This window comes from Arvicanthis niloticus, chromosome 1 (assembly GCF_011762505.2).
Source record: "Arvicanthis niloticus isolate mArvNil1 chromosome 1, mArvNil1.pat.X, whole genome shotgun sequence".
Taxonomy (NCBI): domain Eukaryota; kingdom Metazoa; phylum Chordata; class Mammalia; order Rodentia; family Muridae; genus Arvicanthis; species Arvicanthis niloticus.
In genome coordinates this window covers 92587015-92608962 of record NC_047658.1, presented here as the reverse complement: position 1 = coordinate 92608962, position 21948 = coordinate 92587015, and the positions used below count along the sequence as shown (strand labels likewise).

At 47.8% G+C, this 21948-nt stretch overlaps 1 protein-coding gene and 1 long non-coding RNA gene across 2 annotated transcripts; one reads left to right on the top strand and one right to left on the bottom strand.

Annotated features, from left to right (window-relative positions):
* Positions 1-517: 517 nt before the first annotated feature.
* Kdm8 (lysine demethylase 8) lies at positions 518-17336 on the bottom strand. Its single transcript, XM_034509754.2, has 8 exons — positions 17155-17336; positions 9452-9952; positions 6915-7081; positions 5562-5694; positions 5117-5161; positions 2658-2807; positions 1714-1806; positions 518-1634 (listed from the first exon to the last, which is right to left on the bottom strand). The coding sequence occupies exons 2-8, from the start codon at positions 9941-9943 to the stop codon at positions 1470-1472; spliced, it is 1245 nt and encodes a 414-aa protein (XP_034365645.1). The 5' UTR covers positions 9944-9952; positions 17155-17336; the 3' UTR covers positions 518-1469.
* A 7-nt stretch (positions 17337-17343) lies between these two features.
* LOC143443911 (uncharacterized) lies at positions 17344-20039 on the top strand. The gene is made up of 2 exons (XR_013113316.1): positions 17344-17663; positions 18078-20039. It is a non-coding gene; the product is annotated as an uncharacterized LOC143443911 (long non-coding RNA).
* The last annotated feature ends 1909 nt before the right edge of the window (positions 20040-21948 follow it).

Here is a 21948-nt window from a genome sequence, read left to right as displayed (position 1 = left end):
ACCAAGTAGAGACCAGAGGTGGAGGAGAGGAAGCAGGGAACAGCAGCCTGGTGCTGTAGGAACCCCAGGTTTTACATAAGCCACTAATAAGTCAGGCCCATCCATCTGAAGTTGAACCTGCGTACTCTTAAACACCTTTAGTTACAGCCTGTACTGCCAGCCTCCCACTCACTGTGCAGGCCCCTTGGCCTTAAGACTCAGCTCTTGCCTGCCTGGCTACCAGTTTACCAGTGGTTCTGACTGTGTTCTGGTCTCTGATTCTCTGAGCTGGCCTCCTTCACTACTTCCCACAAGAGAGTCCACAGATGGGGGTGTTTCCTTTCCAGGGTCCACGCTTTTCCTTTCCTAATGCCTCTTTTGTTGCCAGCTCTACCCACAGGCAGCAAGGAAGTTTGGTTAAAGAAATGTTTCTTTTTGCTTGTTTTTAATTAAGAAAATATATTTTATTGTGTTATTGAAAATATTTAAGTTACATATGGGGCAAGTGGACCATGCTACCCGACAGAAGAACTGGTAACACTGAGCAGGCTCAGACTCTGGGGAAATCTCAGAATTGAGAATGAGTAGAATAGAGAGAGCCCTGCCAAACTACCTGATGACATGTAACTATGACACCCCACTGAGAGGCCTAGGGCAATGCATAAAAACCCAGAGTTGTCCATGCTAATGAGGTATTTAGAGCTAGGCTCTGAGGGTTCAGCCAGTGAGCTTCCCTTCCTGGGCATTCCTTCCCACAAAAGGTATTTAATCCCTGGTTCACCCAGAGTAAGGTGTATGCATCCACCATCAAATAAAACAGTTTGAATGAGCAAGGACCATCTGTTCATCAAAGATCGCCTGGGGGGAGGGGCTTCCTTGTAAAGGGTCCTGCCTGTATCTGCCTAAAGAAGACCTCTCTCACAGCCCCTCCCTATTCTCAACACTCAACTCAGAACCAAGCTAGTTCTGTCCCCATCCCAGGCTCTGCCTTCCCCTTTCAGCCTGGTGCATAAATGCTGTGAGGGGAATCACGGACTCAAGGCCCTGTTTCCAACTGCTAGTGGTAAGCCAGTGGCAATACCTGAGTACACAGAAGACTGGGGACCACAGCAACTGCCCCAGACCCTGCTGTTTCACACCCGAGAAAACACACCCAAGAAAACATGGACCGAGGACCCCTATTACAGAGTGTGTTCTGCCTTCTCTGAGCAGCTTGCCAGCGACACTTGGACATTTCAGCAGCAAGGCAGATACTCAGTCCAGCAGTTACAAAGAAAAAAAGCATCCATAATCTGAATAGCTTAGGTACATATATTAGCTCTGCCCCAGACATGTGGGTACACACAGCAGCTCTGCCTCACATATCTTAACAGATACTGGCTGGGGGGAGGACTGCTGGAGTCTAGCAGCATCCAGGGCCCACACTGTTACTGGGTTTACTGCCTTGGGTAAGGTGTCTGCCTGGAGGGTCCTTTCCACTCTGACCCTGGCTATGACCACCAGAAGCTGACAGAGAAGCTTAGATCCAGGGAACGCACGTAATGCCAGTACTTAGCAGGTATAAAGAGGGTGTCTCCTGGGGACAGAATGCAGGACAGGAATGGGGCCTCAGTGAACTTGGGGAACTTCTCAAGGTCGGGGTTTTCCACATCAACCTGCAGAAAACAACAGAAGTCATCTGCTGGTCTGTATAGACAGAAGGCACCATGTCACCCTGATTTCCCATGTGCCCACCTGGCTGGTGTTATGAAGAATGTGTGTCTCGTGAGGGTACACTGCCTCAGACTCTTGCGGAGAATACAGCCGGATGTACTTCCTTCCTAACACCTGGGAGAGAAGACCCATTAGCTTCAGGTGGTGAGCTGTGGGACCCACTGACTATCTGTCCTTCCAGGCCTTTCTGTGGTCGGTCTGCTGTTGCCTTGCCACACCACATGCTCTGAGATTCTGAGAGTGCTCACCTTCAGGTACCTTAAAGATCAGTGTTCTACGTGTAGCTAAGCCCAGCCTAGCACTGAGTGTTGGCCTGGCTTCATCTCAGGGGTTTCCTCCTCCCCTTGGCTGTGAGGATTTGTGGCACAGAGGTAAAGTGAACTGCCCAAGTTGACTAAGGTGGCAGCTGTACTATGCCAGGCAGCAGGCTCTCTGGACCTGGCTCTTAGTGGTTACTGAGCCGCATAGCAGGGCTGGCCCAGTGCTCTTCAAGAATGCTCTCATTGACTAAGTTCCTACAGGTGGGCCAGTGACAACGTTTTACAGTGGGTATGTGCTGCTTCCCTTGTGACAAACCCAGCTTAGTCTCTGGAAACATCTACCAGTGGCTGGGAGCCCTTATCCACAGGTGCAAGCTGGCAGTGGGAGTTGGGAGGTCAGCGGGTGCTAGAATGTACTAGGCCTCCAACCAAGAGCTCTCTGGCCCCGGAGAAATCCCACTTGGATGAAGCCTTGACCAGGGAGAAGCCCAATCCCAGGGCCACAGGACTGGTTTGTTTTTCTGTCTATATCCCTTCCTCTCCCTTTCCTTCTCTCCCTCCCTCCCTTTTTTGACTGTCATGTAGCCCAGGCTTGACTTGAACTGGCTATGTGCTGAGAATGGCCTTGAACCTCCCAAGTGCTAGGATTATGGGTATTACCATCACAATCTTCTTACTCAGCTTCTGTCTGGCAGCAATTCCTACCTGGACCAGAAAGTTCTGCTGGGGGTCCTGATGCAGTGGGGAGATGGTGCCTTGGGGACCAAACCAGGCATTGATAGTGATCTCTTCCTCTTCTCCATTGCCCAGGCAACAGTAATCCGGGATGCTGATGTCCTGCTTCAACTCTGGGATCTGAGGGTAGCGGCAGAAAGCAGAGGCTAGGGCTAGGTATGCCAGCCAGGGCCTTGCTGACATCTGATTGCTTGACAGCTAAACACACACACTCCTAGATTCACTTCTTGTTTAGTTTTTCAGACAGTTTTTCTATTTCTCATACTCTTCCTTCAGCCTCCCAAGTGCAGATATAGCACTAACCAGCTCAGGCTCATAGTCTAATAAATAAAAATCTTAAGATAGAAATAATAGATGAATTATAATCTTGTTTCATATTTGTTTTTACAACATATAGATATTTTCTTTTTAGAAACCTGGTATTGTTGCTTTATACTTTTTAAAAAGGCATAATACTGTCATTTACTAATAAGTAATATTTTGTTTTGTTTTGAGATGGGCTCACTTTGTAGCTCTGTCTGGTCTGGATCTCACCTTGTAGATTAGGGTGGCCTTGAACTTATAGAACTCCATCTGTCTTTGCTGGCATTAAGTCATGAGTCACCACACCAGGCAAGAGCTAAGTTACCACCACCATCACCACAAAACAAAACAAACAGAACAAAAAACCCCACAGGTGTTGGGCTTGTTGGTGCACACCTGCAATTTCAGCACTTGGAAAGCTGAGACAGGAGCATGACAAGCATGACCCAGGAGGTAAGCATGGGTGACACAGTGAGATCTTATTTCAAAAACAAATAATCCTCAAAAGTCCAATGTACTGGATATTTATCAGATCTCTGGAGGATAATTTTCAAAAAGTTACTACCAGTAAGGATATTGCAACTGGTATATTTTAAATAAATTATTACAAACACTGGCAAAGTAGGCTTCATACTAATCTTACTCTGAGAAGAAAGGAGTTTATCAAACAGTGTTCAGAAGCCAGAAAAGAGAGGCCTAGGACCAAGTTGAGTATATTTCCTAGCCACCAGGGAACTAAAGCAGGCACTCAGAGCAAATTAATGGTGAGGAATGGTCTTATTAGCAAGCGAGCAGAACTGGATAGCCCACAATCTCCAATGTGGCTAGAACCCCAGGCTCCGAGCATACCATATCACTGCTTTGATTGAAGGGGACCAAGCCTTGCCCCTGGATGCTGAGCATACCTCTGATTGGTTCCTGATGACGTCATCAGGAATCCTGACGGGTGATTGGTTGGCTGAATATCAAACTCATTGACCAAGGATTCAGAGACCCTCGGAAAGCACATGCTCCAGAGATGTGACTATTGCCAAGCCCAAGGCAGTAGCCAGAGGCTTCCAAGACACCACAATGGGAAGAAAGTCAGTGTAAGGTTCCTGGCAAGCACTTGTCAGTAGCCTAAGCTTCCTGTAGACACAGAGGTCCTAGAAAACAGCCTGTGTCCTGTCCCCAAGATACATAGCTGCTCAAACTCCTCCTTGAGGTGCTCTGAACAGCAGAGAAAAACTGGAGTGCTGAGGGACAGACAGTATGATCTGTCTGAAATAGCCTTATACAGTTCTGACTCACCCTAAAGAGAACAGCAGCTTTGCCCTCTATCCCTGGTCAAGGTCCCACAGAAGCAGTTAAGGCCACCCCCAGGATAAACCCTCTGCACTGTCTCAGTATCTTAACCAGACAGCTTGGAAGGATTCCATATGCAGCTCAGCCTCCCAAGTGCTTAGATTCAAGGTGTGTGCACCACACCCAGGTACAGGTAGCTCAAAATGGAAAGGCAGTCTAGCTGCTGATGCATAGAGTCTGTTTTCTCACAGTGATGGTCATACATGCAGATGATGTGTTGGGTGGCAGTGGGCTCACACCAGGAGAGGCAGGCCTAGTAATATGCTCTTAAGGGCCTGCTCTGGGAGAGGAGGCAGCAGTACCTGCTCTGTTCAGAAAACATGCATTTATTTCTTACAATGCTGGGGATCTCCAGGGAGCCTTCTTGCTCATCAGGGGCCTCACAGGCCTCCATCATTTCCAGATTAAATCCAGAGTCCTGTCTGGCCTTTCAGGCCTCTACGACCTGGCTCTCCCACTCTTGTGTGTATAACCTTCTGGCTGGTGGTCTCCACACTTTCCTAAAGCTTTGGTGCTGGGGTGTTTATTAATGGAAATATTCTCCCACCCAATCCTACTCCAGTTCAGCCAAGCTGCACCTTTAAGTTTTTGGCAGGTCATCTGATTCAAACTGGGCCCCCAATCTCAGCATACTCAGTCTCCCAAGCCTGGCAGTTCAGTTTGTCCCACTGCTGCTTATGGTAATCAGGGAGATCCCTTGCTCCAAAGGGTAACACCAGAAGATAGCCATGTGTGCTTCCTGGGAGCAGAGGAGCAGGGCAGGAATATGGTCTCAGACTCACCTGGTCGAACAGCTGGTGCTGAGCAAGGTACCCGACATCCTTTGCCTGACCCAGAGGAGGAAAGCAGAGGTGACCATCAGTTAGTTTGTGCCAAGCATCTCTTGATGGCCCTATTGTGTAGTTGGATGCTGAGTCCTGGCCCTGGCCCCACCCACCACTGTCCCATGTGGCCCCTTCCCCAACCTGGGGTCTGATGTAGTCAGTGACATCCCAGGCAGGATAGAGCTGAAGGGCAAAAGTCTTAGGGCCCGGGATTCAGCTCTGCTCTGTCTGGCAGAGCCACTAGCCCCTGCAGCGTCTCCTTTAAGAAAGCAATGCAGGTGTAGCACAGAGCCAAGTGCTGCTGCTTTTCATTGGAAGTTGTTTTAAAAATCATGCTGAGATGACATGACATGCTTTAAGTTCAGTCACACTGGACATCTGCTAAATAGTAACTTGCACATACCTCACTCAGGATATATTTGTGGATGAATTCATTGACTGTCATGAGAGTCTGGGACCAGTCTTCATCTGTGTACCTTGAACCCACTTCCACGGGGACAGTGCGGCAGCCAGCGATCTCCTGGATGTACTGTAGACTACAAGAATGTCACCATAGTGTCAGAATGCGCCACTGCTGCTGACATCTAAGAATGGTTTCCTCTGTTCTTTCATGCTAAACCTTTTGAGGAGGACACTTGTCCTTACACTCCTGACAGGTTCTCACAATAGAAAGGTGAGGCTGGTGCCTGAGATCTCACAGCTGAGGCGGCTTTGCATATGGATCTGGATGGCGGTCCTCACCATGCCCAACCCTCACACTCAGCCTGTCACGCAGACTGTCCTGACCACCTCTGCCATCCCCAATCCTGCTGATTCCTCACTTTGCTGTCACTGCTGAGAAACCTTGGGACAAGTGGAAGGCAGTATGGAGTGAGGAGTGCAGGTTTTGAACTCTAATTGTCTGGGGATCCTTGAGTGAGTTAACCTTCCTGAGTCCCTGTTCCCCATCTGTTAAATGAGGTGATGCCAGTACCTGCCCCCATTTGGAGCATAACTTCTCTGCTGTGCCTCCCACAATTCTTCCTCACTGGAGTCTCAGGGGCTACTTCCTCTACAAACTCACAACAGGCCAACCTGACTCAGTCCACCCCCGTGAGTGACAGCTGTCTTACAGAGTGCCCGTCCACCCCCGTGAGTGACAGCTGTCTTACAGAGTGCCCAGGGTACTTTTACATGGCCCCTGTGGATACTGAAATGTCAGGATTCTCCAATCCTTACAGGAAGCATTAGTGTGGCCTCTTTGAATCCTAGTAGGAGCCGTCTCCAGGGTGAGTGCAGTCATGGCCTCAGGGCACAGAGAAGGAAGTGCTGGGGGATCTCTAAGATCTTGCATTGACACCTAAAGGCTCTCTGAGCCTGTTACTCAGGCACTTGCAAGGCTATGCTCAGGGTGAGTGTGTCGGTGACAGCTTAGACCCCTGTACACACTCAGGATGGCCCATTAAATGTTCATTTAAAAAATATTCCATGTGCAGGGAGGTAGACATGACTGTCATGTGTAAGGCCAGAAGACAACTTGTGGTTCTCTTCTTCCACCTGGGGGGTCCTGGTATTTGAACTCCTGCCAATAGACTTTTGCAGCCATCTTGCCAGCCGCAGGGTACCCCACTTTAGAGTCTTCATTAACCTCTGTCATCAGTCAAGGGGTTTTGAAGTTGGTCTGGGGCAGTGACTTATGAGTGGCCAAAAGAGACCTTTGAGGAGTCCTGGGGACACTCAGGAGGAAGGACCTCAGTTCCACACAGTGGCTACTCACCTCCACTTCTTCATGCATGGCCAGTGGTCAGCCACACCTTCCAAGATCACAGGCCTCCCAGGAACTAGAAAGTGCTTCTTGAAGTACTGCAGAGGTGGGCAGTGAAGCCTGGGTACTGCCCGCTCTAACACCACATCAGGAGCTGAGCTGGCGTCATGCTTTGCCTTCTATTCAGAATCCAAACAAAAAAGATGGCAACTGTCTCAGGAATCTGTGTCAGTGGCAGGATGTCTGGGTATCGTTAACAGCAGATGGCAGTTATTTGTGTGCACATGTGTGTGGCAGAGGATAGCTTTGGCTGTCACTATGTATCATGCACATCCACCTTACTGAGATGGGGTTTACTCCTTGGTCTGGGGCTCACTGACTCCAGTGAGGCTGGTTGACTAGCAAGGCCCTGGGATCCACCTGACTCCACTTCCCCAGCTATGGGATGACAAGAACATGCCACCATGACAGGTTTTCACATGGTCCTAGGGATCAAAATTCAGTGCTCCTACATGTGTGGCCAGCTCTTGTCTGAGCCATCCCCTCAGTCCCAAGCTGTGTTTTGTTTGGAGACAGGATCTCAACATGTCTAGCAGGCTTCAAACTCACAGACATCACCTGCCTCTGTCTCCCAAGTGCAAAAGGTAAGGGAGTTCACCATTACATGGAGCTATGATTTGTGTTTTTGAGACAGGTTCTCAGTAGGAAAGCGTGGAATAACCAGGAACCTAGAATCCCCCTGCCTCAGATTCCAGAGTACCCACTACACCCAGCTTTAGATAACATTTCTACATCGTTTGCTTTCATGAACTCAAGGTCCCTTTTTCCTTAGCTATCTCACAATCTTAGAGCACTGCAGGTGACAACAGTCCTGAACAGTGAGTAGCTCTGCCTGGCATCTAAGCACTGTGTCCTGGGCAGTTTCCACACAGCCACTCAGTCCTTGCAGTGTCACACAAATGGCTACACTGTAGTTTACTCATCCAGTTCCCTTGGGTAAGCTGAGCAGGTAGGTCATTTACCATGCCTGAGCCTCTACTTCCTCTTCTGTGAACTGGTGGTGACAACAGTACCCACATGTGGTACCCAGGACCACTGGGTGGCCTCTCCTGTCCCTGCTTCCTGTATACTGTCTCCATTCAACATAGGCCTTGTATGCACAGACCCTCACAGAAACACAAGGTGTGGGGGTGGAGGTGGTGACACTCTGTAGACATGCTCAGCCAGTTCATCCAGGCCACTGCAGATGCTCAGTTAAGTTGTTAAATCAATACTGTCTTCCAGTAAGGTCCCAAGGGACAGAGAAGAAGGGAGCCTGTCTGATCAGTAGGGTATAGCATGGGAATTGAGTCCAGACAGGCTGACAGAAGAGCCTGTGCTCTCCTCTTTGGGTACCCATCCTGCCCCCTACTCCAGTGAGGACCACATTGGGCAGGAGTCCACTGTTATATCCCCTTGGGACACACTGATGGGAAGATGGAGATGTGTGCCCTTAGGTTGAAGGGGACATGTTTGTCTCTTGAACTGTAGACTATTTTACTCTCTAAAGTGTGAAGCAGCACACTACCCTGCAGCCCCACAGATCCTCAGTGTCGCCGAGCATCACATAAACAATGGCTGATGGGAGTCTCCAAAGCTGTCTGCTTCTCTCTTAACTTGTAACTTATCATTATTATTTATTCACTCCCCCCACCCCCTGAACTCTCACTATAGACCTGGCTGGCCTCAAACTCTCCATCCCGTGTTTCTGCCTCTCAGGTGCTGGGATTACAGATCTGTACCATCATGCCCAGCTTCTCTTTATTTGGCGAAGACCAGGCCAGGCACATTTCATCAATGGCTCTGTCTTCAGGAGTAGTTGTCTGTCCAGGCTTCAGCTTTTCCCTGCTGACCCCTCCAACTCCTCATGTGAAAGGTTCCACCTTGCCTTTCTTGCTAGCTTGTTGATCTCTTCCTACTGTGGTCACACTTAAGTGCTAATGATATCCATCTTATTTGTAAGTCACACGCAACAGGACATTTTAAAACTGCAAGAAAGCACTGGGAAATGCGTAGGAAGCAATCCAGAATTCCATGGCTGGCATCCGACACAGCCCTAGCCCTTTCTCTCTGAGGCTCAGGATTTATTTGACAATCCACAGATGAGGACACTAAGGCCCAAAGGAGATGGTCTCTGTTTCACCCAATGGAAGCTGGGTGAGGACTATGTGTCTGCAGCCTTTTCTCTGGGACACTTAAATACCATGGCCAACCTCCATGAGGACTGGAGGGACAAAACACACTGGCCCCTTGAACCTTAGTCACCTAGCTGAGGCATCTCTCCGAGAGTAGGCGGTGAGAAGGCATGCTGGATTTCCTTCAGAACTGCCTCTCTTAGATTAAGGAAGCTGCTACTTCCCCCTCTATAAAGGGAACTTGCCTTTGCAGCTGCTAATTCCCCAAATCTACATAATGCTCCTTTCAGCAGAGACTGTACCCTGGGAGAGGACTGGATTCTTCTAGAATATGGTCTGGGCTGCTGAATGGTATAGCTTTCAATAGTGACCCACCTTGGTAGCAGGCTGATCCTGGTGGGGGCCACAGGCAGGCTGCTTCCTAGGGAGTAGGTGTGTCTGGAGGACTGCGATAACTTTGAGAAGAATGTCTCCAAGAATGGCTGCCCCCATCAACAGGCCCATGTCACACACCCGCAGTGCTTCAGTCACAGCAGTGGCCTTCTGTGGTGCCTGGCACAGGCACAGGGCCTTCAAGAGACAGCCGAAGGAATATACTCGGCGCCATTCCTTGTCTACATCTCGCCAGGGACCAGTGTTGAGCTTTTCCCAGGAGTAGTCCACGACAGCCTCACTGGCCTGCAGGCACTCCTGCCAATGGCCCGCATAGAATAGACCCACAGCCCGCTGTAGCAGCGTAGCCACACTCCTGTCCACCTTCTCACCGAGGTCCAGCTTCAGCTCCTCCTCTGTGTCGGGCAGGAGAACCCTGAGGTCCGTCCAGAGGGTACTGGACCCCACCAGGGGCTCTGTAGTGTCCTCTGACATGATCAGCACCTGAGAGGAACAAGACAGGAATCAGAGACCACGCACAGCCCTTGTACTCACACCAGTGCCTTCCAACAAGGTCTTTGCTGCCTTGCTGGTGCAGGCCCTTCCTGTGGGGTGGCTGCTCTGTGTTCGGGGCCTATACAATGCCCGGCACTAAGTAGACTCTGGATAGATATCTTTTCAGAGAAATGAGTGCTGTCTTCATCTAGAATGACTCCAACATGCCTCCTCTGCCTGGCAAACTCCTACCCAACCTTTCAGGCCCATCCTGAATGATCTATGTGAAGTCTGAGGACATTCTCCTCAGTGTTGGTGTGTCCACAGCCCTTGGGCTCTTCTTATAGCACTTGTCACAAAATACATCTGCAAGCACATGTGCGTGGTCTGCCTCTCAGAGCCTGGGCTATGGCATATTCATTTTGGTTTCCTGAGAGCCTAAAGCTACAGGTGTAGAAGTTTTAGTGTCCCCAAAGGCCCATGTGTTGAAGGCTTAGTCCCCAGCCTATCATGGTACTTGGGGGTGATGTAGCCTTTTAAGAACTGAAGCCTAGAGGGAGAAACTAAGGTCATGAAGCCATGGCCTTCAGTTAGACACATTATGATCCCAGCCTTATGTTTCTTGGTCACTGTAAGGTAAAGAGGCATCCTCCGCCTTGAGCTCCCACAATGATGTACTGAGCAGTCATGGGTCCTGAGCAACAGGGCCATGCAACCTGCTGATATTCTAAAATCATGAACCAACAGAAATCTTTCTTGGTGGCTTAGCCTGAGTGTTGGGTGTGGACAATGTCGCTATACTAACACTAACAGATCTGCAGCTTGCAGACAACCATGGCTATCTGTCTTGCTCTATGTTCTCAGCTCTATCCTAACACCTGTGGCATTTGCTAGGTTGGATGTGATTTATTTCTAAAGGTTCATGGGCTGGGAGCTTGGGCCTTAGGAGGGGCATTTAAGACATGAGGCCAGGGAGGTGATCAGGTCATTGAGGGCACTGCTGTGGGAGGGGTCAATGCCCGTCTTACAGAAGCCTTCCTACAAGACTGGTTGTTATAAAGTGAGGTTCACGCTCATGTTGGGTCCTTGCATGTAGCTGTGCTCTCCCCACTTCTCTACCATGTGGCGACACAGCTGGGTAGCCCTCACTAGATGTCTGTACCAAGCTGTTGGGACTCTGCAGCCATCAGAATTGTGAGCCAAGGAACGCCCTTTCTTTATTCATCCCCCAGTATGTGTCAGACAGTCTTACAGCAACACCAGATAGAGTGGGAAACATTCTCTGCCTCCCATGCTGTTGAGTGACGGGATCATCCTGTTTCTGGCAGAGAATGCAGATGGCCAAGTAGGAAGCATTAGGCTTTGTTGGCCACCCAGTCTCGGTTGCCACTAGTCTGCCAATCATGAACCAGAATAAACAAATAGGGGTGGCCATATTCCATTAAAGCTTTATTTCTAAGAAAGAGTGGGTGCCAGATGTAGTCTGCCAAGTCCTGTTCTTCTGTGTACTGGAGTTTCACCCCTGGCTTGGGGTAAAAGAAAAGAATAAAAAGGAAGAAACACCCTTTATATATTTTCCCCTGGCCATCCTGGAATTCACTTTGTAGACCACGCTGGCTTCAAACTCAGAGATCTGCTAGCCTCTGCCTCACAAGTACTGGTATTAAAAGTGTGTGTCATCACCAGCAGGCAGAAAAGACAGCCTTTCCCTTCTTACTCGCCCAGTCAGACAAGCTCCCCATGTAACTCATTGGGGCAGAAGCAAGTGCTAGAGAGATGAATGCAGTGACTAATGTCTGGCCATGGACACCTCCCACAGGTCCCCTAAAGGTGGAAGTGAGGGGCTCTCAGACTCCATGAAATTAAAATTCCAGGTGGCAGGAAGCTGGAATTATGGGAAGGCCACTGAGCCTGGAAGAGTCACAGGGGAATGGCCCAAGCCAAAAATAAGCGCACTTAGCCTTTTAGCAGACTGCAGCTGGTGCTTCTTACGGCAGTTAGTCTGTACTGCTCGACAGATGACAGCCCCTACAGATGGCCATATCCCAACTTTGAATGGTATGTCACCTAGTGTGGCTGAGAATAGGACCTAAGATGGAAGATTATCCTGGATTATCAAGATGGGCTCAGTATTACATTAAAAGGATTGCTTTGGCCTAACATCAGATTTGGAAGGACTTGTGACTTCAGAAGAATGGTCACAGAAAAGCAAAGTGGCTGGCTTTGATGACTAGAAGCTGAGAGGAATTCAGGGCAACTTAGGGGAGCTGAGAAAAATCAAAGAAATAGATTCTTCCCTGGGGCCTTTGCTGATCCCTCCTCGATTTCAGTCCAGCAAGACTGGTCAGATCCCAGCCCACAGATCTGCCAGGTGTAAGCCTGCAGTTTACCACCACCATGCTCATGATAGAATAAGATATATAGATAAAAAGAAAGCAGTGGTAGTGGGAAGTGACAGGACACTGCTTCTGTGGTCAGGCCACTCAAGCCTGGCGCTAGCACCATCACTGACGCTCTACTAACCAGTCAGCTAGTATGTGTTAGCTCATGCCACCATGTTGGAAAGGCTACATGGCAAAGAGATGAAAGGGGCCTGTAGCTAACAGAGAGCAAGGAACCGAGGTTCTATGTCTGTAGCTGCCCATGTCCATATGGACTACTGCCAACAGAACCTGGCATAGGGGCACAGGTCTATTAAAGCAGCCACTTTAACTCTTCTTCCCCTATGCAGCTGAGTCTTTGTATGAGAGCTCAGCCCAGACCATAGCCTTGTAAGGGACTCTAACACAGAGGCTAAGCCATGCATACATACACCTCGCTCAGAAAAATAGGTCCTGAAGGGACTCTGGCCAGCTTGGGCGTGGTGAGCATGGCTCTGGCAGGCCTTGCTTGTTCTCTCCAATTCCCTTGCCCTGCTAAAAACTGTTACATCACATTCCTAAAGCGAGCCACCAGAAGCTAGCTATTCCCTTATTTGGCCACTTCCTCCTCCTGAGGCTGGCTACCAAGGTTCAGCTTTCAAAGTATTAAAGTCCAGCAATCAAAAGCCCCCTTTGGCTCACCTAATAAATACCCCAGTCAAAATATACCACAGCATCCTAGTCCATTCTAACACAGACCTCCCCTTTCTCTTCTTAAAAATTACACCTGCAAAGTCATTTACTGCTATTTTTATGCCCAAGTCAGAAGCAGCCATTTTAACCTTCTTTCTTGATTAATAAAGGATCTCTCTGTGAAAACAGGTGTTTGGGTGGGGTGTGGTTTGTGCCTAATACTAACCCAAAATTATTTTGTTGATACTTCATAATTGTAAATTGTCTACTATTATAAATAGTAATGTAGATATCTGGTATGTGACACCTGTGAAAGGATCATTTGATCCTCAAAGGGATCATGACCCACAGGTTGAGAACTGTTGCTCTAGAGGAAAACAACTGATAAAATAGTGTGTGAGTGTGTGTGTGAGTGTGTGTGTGAGTGAGTGAGTGAGGGGGGGGGGCTGTGGTCCAGCTTAGTCCAACAATGGCTATCTACTAACAGAAAGTCCAAGAATCCAGTAGCTGTTCAGTATACTGGGCTGGGTGTCTCAGCTGGTCTTCAGTATATGCCCAAATCCTGAAGAAATAGTCTCTAATGTCAGTGAAAGAGTGAACTTGCCATCACGAGTGAGCGCAAGCAGGCAAAGAGCAAGTTTCCTGCTTCCACATCCTTTATATAGGCTGCCAACCAGAAGGTGTGGCCCAGATTAAAGATGAGTCTTCCCACTTAAAATGCTTTAGTTAAAAAGAACCCCTCAGAAGTGTATGCAGTCACTGGGGTTTAATTCATTCCAGATGTAGTCAAGTCACAGCCAGCACAGCCCAGACAGCAATGTTTGTAGACAGCCTGTCTTCCAAGACGATCTGTCCTGCTTGAGACAGAGAATTCCAGCAAAGAGAGACTGCAGACCCACATGTAGTTCTCATGTTGCAGACCCATGCTGCAGTTCACAGCTGCAACAATTTCCTCTCCTTAAGCCTAGCACCCTGTCTCTATGAAGGGGTCCAAACAGCTTTTTCTCTTGCAGGCACCCCTTTCCCCACAGGAGACTGTATGTCTTCCACTGTTTGAAATAAATAGTCCCATCTATCGATGTCAGATTCTGTCTCTTTCTGCTGCTCCAGAAACCCAACATTTATAAGCTGCTACTTCCAATGGCCTTGAAGATAAGGACCTCCTGTTGTAGACTATATGAAAGAACCTTCTGGGAGAGGGCATCACACTGGCTGTAGTAAATCATCTCTCAGCCACATGAACTAGCCTTAGTAATTATAAGCAATTTAAATTACAGTTAATTGCTGAGGGCCATGTTTTGGTGGGGCAATATTATGCAAATATCTCATATTCTAAATGACTGGAATTTTTGCTGGACCTCACAGCCAAAGTTAATAATACACCTTGAAGTCACTTAAGGCTGTCATGCTACTGTGTACTCAAACTGTTTAACCTGCTTTTAAGAGAAGACTGTGTCAAACAACTTTACTTATATTGGGTTTCCCATGAATTCAACTTTTACAACCAAAGCTAATGCAGAACTATCATAGTAAGTACCACACTCTTTCATGCCCCTGAATCGGACGATGCCATTGAAGCATTTGCTGAAAGTTAAAAGTAACTTCCTCCAATCTACCATAAAAGCTGAAAGCAGCATTTGTGGATATTGGTTGAAACACAAAGACTGTTACTGTCTGGCTGAGTGGGAGTCAGTCTGTAACTTCACTTCATGTAAGACTCTGTTAAAGATGCCAATAAAGCATCATCTTCCTCCCCCTTGTGATGCTTTCTGTACTGTTCAAGAAATAGAGTGAAGCCTTTTGGGAGGGATGGATAGTCACACAACACACCCAGAGACATAGACAGTCACACACAAGGCAGACACACATAAAACACACAGACACAGGACTAAACAGATTCATCAGGTGGACACCACCAATCCAGACTCATGCAACAGACAGACAGAGGACAGAAAACACAGGGAGCATGAAGTGAAGAATTCAAATCTGGACTCGATCTTGGTTAAGTAACTGTAAGGGGAAGTGCTTTTCTTTCCTTAACATGACACTGACACATTATTGGTAACTCAAGGTTAGTAGCTGTGGTAGTTTGAATATGCTTGGCTTAGAGAGTGGCACTATTAGGAGGTGTGGTCTTGTTGGAGGAAGTGTGTCACTGTGGGAGTGGGTTTTGAGACCTTCCTCCTAGTCACGTGGAAGAGTTTCTTCCTGGCTTCCTTTCAATGAAGATGTAGAACTCTTGGCTCCTCCAGCACCATGTCTGCCTGGATTCTGCCATGCTTCCAGCCCTGATGATAATGGACTGAACCTCTGAAAGTGTAGGCCAGCTCCAAGTACATGTTGTCCTTTATGAGAGTTGCCTTGGTCATGGTATATCTTCATAGCCATGGAAACCCTAACTAAAACCATAGCTAATAGGTATAATCCATGCACCAGGTGAAGCCACAGTTTGCCTTGGTTTTACAACCAATCTGTCAAGGTTTCTTTGTAAGAGCTCCAGGATTGAGCAACTGTCCATTGTGTAGGATCCCAAGTTCTAAGAATGTCTGCAGAGGAGCTGGTCTGGTGTGGGCCCAAAGCAACAGTCTTCACACAGCTGGCAGCTTGAGCAGGCCTTCTAATGTATACTGCCTGGATTGCCTTTCTCTATGGCCTCAAGCCCAGGCTTCAAGTCAACCCTCCAGTGCTTCCACACATCCCGGTCTGACAGACATAGGACTGAGTGGCCCTGTAATCTGGCCTGGCTTCCTAAACCTTCTCACTGAACTGCCTCTTAGAAAAGGCAATATTAACCAAAAGGCCTGCCACAGGAGGGAGTAACCATTGGTTTATAAATCAGTCTTTCACCCTGTACCTAGACTAGCCTCTAAATTAACTTCCCAGGGTATCCATATAAAAGTTTGTTTTGAGTTGTATACATAGGCTTCCAATAGTCAGGTATAAGTGGCCTAACTGTGGAATTCACCATCTAAACCAGGATATTATAAATTTAAGAGCCTAGACAAACAAAACCGGGCATTATTGCTGGTAAAATGACACCTATAATCACCCAAACACAGGCCACATGTACCAGCCTCAATGACCTTATATGCTCCACTATAAGCCTCTCTCCCATAGTGCAACAGTTGTAGGTCTTAAAGACACCTTGCTGGCCATTGTTTTGCTTTTTAAGGTAGTAGGGGTATGTGTCCTTGCTTGCAAAGTGGCTTTCTGGTGCTCCATGTCCACGTGTCAGGCAAAAGGCACTGCTTTCAGTGGCCAGGTGCTGGTTGCACAAAAATAACTTTTCTCTGTAGCCTTAATTCTAAAAGGTCTTTAAATAAAGGCCCATTTCTACAAAGGGTACAAAACAACCCTTTTTGTGAAAGGAAGCCAGCTAAAAGGTGCAGAATCTTATCTGTGTGGTTCTATCTGGGCTTCCTAAGTGAACTAACAAAGCAGGAACGACTTCCTCCAGCTGCTCACATCAAAACCGAAGGAGCCGAGAGAGAAAAGAGCCGAATTACACAAACTGGTTTTGGTTACCAAACGGGTTGCTGGAGGCCTTAGCATGAACAAACTAGGAAAGCATGTGCAGTGCTTCTCTCAAAGTACCGACAAAACCCAGTTGCTCATGCCCTTCAGCACAGTCTGGACTGGAGGGCTGGTTAAGTGGTCTAGGCAAAAGACGCCCTGACTCCCAGGAAGTCTTTGGTCGTTGCCGTGGACCTCTGTCCGCTTACGGGGGGACAGGCAGACTTGGGCGGGCTCGAGGGTGGAGACTGGAGAGATGCCGCAGTGGCTATGCCTTCCGGACGGACGGCGCAGGCGTGTCATGCGAGCCGGTCTCGCCACTAAACCTGTCCCCACATTTGAACCACTAACCAAAGTCTAGAAGGCGTGTATGGCGGCTCAGCAGCTTCACGCATGCACTATATGACACCCTAGAAGCTTACACAACGCGCCAGGTCTTTTTCTCCAACCATTTGTTGGAGAAAGACAGCTACTACGCATGCGGCTTCTCGAGCGACTCCCAGACCTCCCAAAGCGCCTGCGCGAAACCGTTACAGCTCGCCCGCTCCTTGCCTTAGCGTGGCGCCTGCGCAAACCGTCCTTCACGGCCAGCAATGGGAGTCTAAGCAACTCCAGCTGCCTGCGCGCCGTGGGGCTCCAACTTACCTCTCTGGCGCTTGCACAGGCTTGTGTCTTTCGTCGATGGCGACTACTGGTTCCGTCGGCGCAAAGATTCTTCGAAGATTACGGGGCTGGCCTTATCACGGACTACACTGAGAGCATGGATCACTTCTAACTCGGCTGATCGCAACGGGTGCCTAGAAGAGCGCCGAGCAAGCATGTCCAGCCCCACCCTCCTCGCATCAAAGACTTGGGCGGCTTGAGCTTTCTTTTCCGGGTCAAGCCTTGCAAAACAGTGTCACTCGCGATTTTACCTAATCCTTCCAACTCAGATAATGAATTCTCCCTATTTTACAAAGTAGGAAAACGATGTAGAAGAAAAATAGCCACATGGTTTTAGAAGTCACATATATAATTTGAACCCACAAGTACCACATGCAGGGCTGGTTCCTGTGAGTTGGCCTATGATTTCCTTGCAGAAACAGGCTGTATGGAGTAATGTCGCAGTCAGCACCAGTTTTGTTTCGAGCATTCTCTCCCGGTGGACTCCAGAGGTACCTGGCGCAGCAGCAGCAACCAATTCCCTGCAACGATCTGGATCTGCTAGCCTTGGGTTTGGAGTGTGACTAGAAAAACATAGTGAATTCATCTAGTGGTCAGCAGGGATGAGTCGGGGTGCCTCGGGACATTGCTAAGTACAGATGGGAAAATGAGTGGGAGTTTGTGCACAAGGCCAGTGCAGCGAGTCATATTCTGGGTGCTGTGGTAGTGATACGGTCTAGGGGGTCTTGATCAGCTCGTTTTCTATGTTAAAGAATTAAAAGGCAATAAATAAATAAATAAATAAATAAATCTCGAGCTCAACAGGTAGCAGCAGAGTAACCTCAAACACCACAGAAAACAATAGGCAGAATCAGCAGACAGAGAAAAAGACACTACCTTTCTATTTCACTTCCTGAATTTTCTAGCTTTGGATTTCTTTCCTGTGAAAGAAACGCTCTAATTGGGAAGATGAGCAGTCAGTTAAGCGCTTGCTCTGTGAGTATGAGGACCTGGCTGCAATGCCTAAGTGACATACCTGCCCCAACCTGAACTTTATTTTTGTTGTTGTTGTTTGTTTGTTTGTTTGTTTGTTTTCGAGACAGGGTTTCTCTGTGTAGTCCTGGCTATCCTGGAACTCACCCTGTAGACCAGGCTGGCCTTGAACTCAGAAATCCGCCTGCCTCTGTGCTGGGATTAAAGGCGTGCAGCCATCACCGCCCGGCCCAACCTGAACTTTATAATCCAGACATTTTGGTCTCTCTCTCCCCTCTCTCTGCGTGTGGTCCCATTTCTCTTTCTCCCCCCCCTTACCCTTCCTTTCCCCTGTTCCCATGGTGACTTCCCTGCACTTGGGGCCAGTAATCTTGCCCACCCAAGAGCAGCTTCCCAATAAACCTGCTTTTAATACAAGCTAATCTGGCTTAAATTGGCTCGTTTTACCGGTGGTGGCCTATCAATGTTGTCTTAAAAATAAGGTGGAGAGCAATTTGGGAAGATACCCACCATTGATCTCTGGCTTCCATATGTTCTTTCCTCCAGCCCCTTCTCTGTCTGCTCCTCTTGTCTAGCCTTTAGGGTGCTTGGAGACTTTCTGACCACAAGCTACAGTGATAAGCTATGGTCTTTTTTCTCTTTTCAAATATCTTTCAAAAAAAATACTCTCATTACTAAGTCAGAATTTAATCTTTATTTGACAGTTAGTGGGTCAGTGGGCAAGACTGGATGCCCTGAGTCAAATGACTTGGCTAAACCAAGGTAAGTCATTTCTCATGTCACTCATATCCATTCCACAGAGAAAAAGCCCTGCATCATCTGTACTTGAAAGCCAGACTGACTCCCTCCAAGAGACCATAGAGACGATGGGAACTGTTGGCTAGTGGACCCTGTCAGTTTTTAAATATATAACTGGTAGATTGTTGTTTACTCTTTCTCAGACTTCTGACTACATTGACAGCTTAAGCTTTCACAGATGAAGTCTGTTACCTCATTACCCACACTCAGTTTCCATTGGTTAAATGCTTCATATTTCCTCTTCTTGCTATCTCACTGTCCTAAATTATCCGAGTTCCTATACACTTGCCTAACTCGAATAAATCATTCCCCTATACGAGCCAACAAAGGCTCATCTTAAACCCACTCAGATCTACCTCTCCTGGACCCGTAGACTCCATCCAGATAAGTACATCTGCCTAAAATTCCCACTTACGACCTATTCCAACCGTGGGATTCCTTTGGCTTTCAAATGTACATCTTAAGAAATTTTTTTTTCTTCTCCCAAACGTACTTAATCTTATTTCCTACATTTTGTCAAGTCCAGGCGCATCCAGAACAGCTTCAGAGAAGCAACCTTCAGATGCTCCATCTCCTGTCACGCACGCAGACACTTCTTCTGGACCTGTTCCTTCTCACCTATTCTCAGATGGCTCCACAGACCCTGGACAGCAGGAAACAGCCAACTCTCCTAAGACTGGACAAATACTCCCCATATCCATTTTTCTGGGTTCCCTAGAGACACGTCGCCCCCAATGCCAGCAGGAAGTAGCCAGATATTGCGACAACCCTATTCCTGCTTTGCTACTACCTCTTTCTAATTTTTTTCTTTTTAAATTAAACCAAAATGGGGGAGTGTTAGCATTCTGTCTGAATACCCCCACAGGTACCTGGCAACCGCCAGGTAGGCCTGGCCCACTATAAAAGGGCCTGCTTGCCCCCTCCTCTCTCTCTCTTGATCTCTTGCTCTCTTGATCCCTCTCTCCCCTTGCCCCTTCCCCTCTCTCCATGTGCTCATGGCCTCTACTTCTCTCTCTCTCTCTCTCTCTGCCTTTCTCTGCCTCTACTACCCTCTTAACCCCCCTCCCCATGTCCTGAATAAACTCTATTCTATACTATACCTGTGTGGGGCTGATCCCTCAGGGGGAAGAGTTGCCTCAGCATCCCCTTCCCCCATACCTCACCACACACCTCCATAGAACATTCTGTTTATATTTTTATAAACACATCAGGGTGGATGTTAGTTTCTGAGTTGTCCAAACAGATCCCACAGCAATTGCCAAAGGAGACTTGAACCCAGAACCTGCAATTCCCAAAGCCCTCTTGCACAGTGTTTGGGAATGGGATCCAGGCAGCAGTATGTGTCCTGGAGTGCTGCCAGCCAGAGAGACAAACACTCCTTTGTCAGCTTGATTATATCTTTTGTTTAGTCCTGGAGATAGAACCCAGGGTCTTACACATATTAACACACTCTCCCACTGAACTACACCCCCAACCTTGTTTGTGCATTCAAAACTGGCCTGTTATGATGAGCTATAGGCACAAAGGAAATGTTTCCTTAAAAGAACTGTAGTTTTTCAGCACTGTAGGGGGTTTGCCTTCTGTCATCTCTTTGCCACCACCCCCTCCAATCCTCACAGCTTTGGAATTGGCCATTAAGCTGGCAGACCCATTGGAGAGCCATAAAAGGCGCCAAGCAAACAAAAGGACTCATGTATGCCCATATTTGTAATTTTTCTCCATTAGATCAGAAGCCTATAATTTAGATATCTCCAAGTGCTCTGGGAACATTTGTGTCTTAATTATGAAATTTATTTAAAATACGCAAACAGGACTCTAAACTCAAAAGCAACATTTAGTGCATCTGCAGGAGAAATATTTTATTTAATGCACTTCAATTGCTCACAGAGGAGAATGGAGACCTCTCAGTTTTTGGTTCTTGCTTGTGTGTGATGGCCACTTATGCTGTGCCCTTATTCCAGCTCCATCATTACCTCACTGAAGAGCTGGTGAGCGAGCCCCTGGTAACCTTAGCAAGGCACAGTGGCTTTGGATGTAAGACCAATAGTAAAAGCTCAGACACAGGCTGGCTGAGGGCTTTACTGTCGTCTCCCTCCTCCACGGAAAGAACATAATATCTCCAAGAAAAGACAACTGGGCATTCCAAGTAGGACTGGGAGCAGCTCACAAGAAAATATTTAATTAGTGTGCACAAGGGCCTGCATTCCATCTCCAGCACTGCAAACAACGACAAACACAAGTCAGAAAGTAAACTTTTATGAACCATGGCAGAAAACCCTGGAGGTTGTTTTGGCATCTAAACAAGGCTAGACCTATGTTTAAATGGCATAGTCATGTATCAACTACTCCTATAATGTCTACTTGACTCTGAACAAACATTATTTCCAGGCAGATTTCTCTATGGTGGCCCTGATGCCTCTGTGTTTGCTCAGAATCTCAAGGGAAAATAGAGGACCTGTTTCCCTAGAGTTCTAGCAAAACTCCTTGAGAAGGTAGCCATTGCCTTGACATAAGTGACACATCACAGTGGTTATGATGTTGTGACTGGCTGAGGCTGTACATACAGATATGCTTAATTGACAGGAAGGCTGGATAGGTGCACACGAAAGCATTATGGGACTCCTGTTTGGAGGAAGGGAGCAGGTGTTAGGAAGGCTAAATTTACTGTTAAGTTTATATTACAATATATAGTGGGTTGAGTGTGGGGGTCCATAAGTCCTGGAGGCCACTAGTAGACCCGAGTGACTAGACGTAACCCTGCCCCAAGTTATTTCTGATTGGTAAATGAAGATGCTGACAGCTAATAGCTGGGGTCAGAGAGAAGGAGAAGCCACCATGGGTTAGGTGAGTCATGAAAATGTGGCCCGGAGGGCTAGCCAATTGGAGTTAAGAGCAGCCCAGATGAAACACAGTAATAACTCAGGGTTACTGATGGGAAAGTAGATTCTAATGGCACAGAGGGTGGATATCTGCCCAGCTCTTGTGCTGTTTAAAGCCTATCACAAA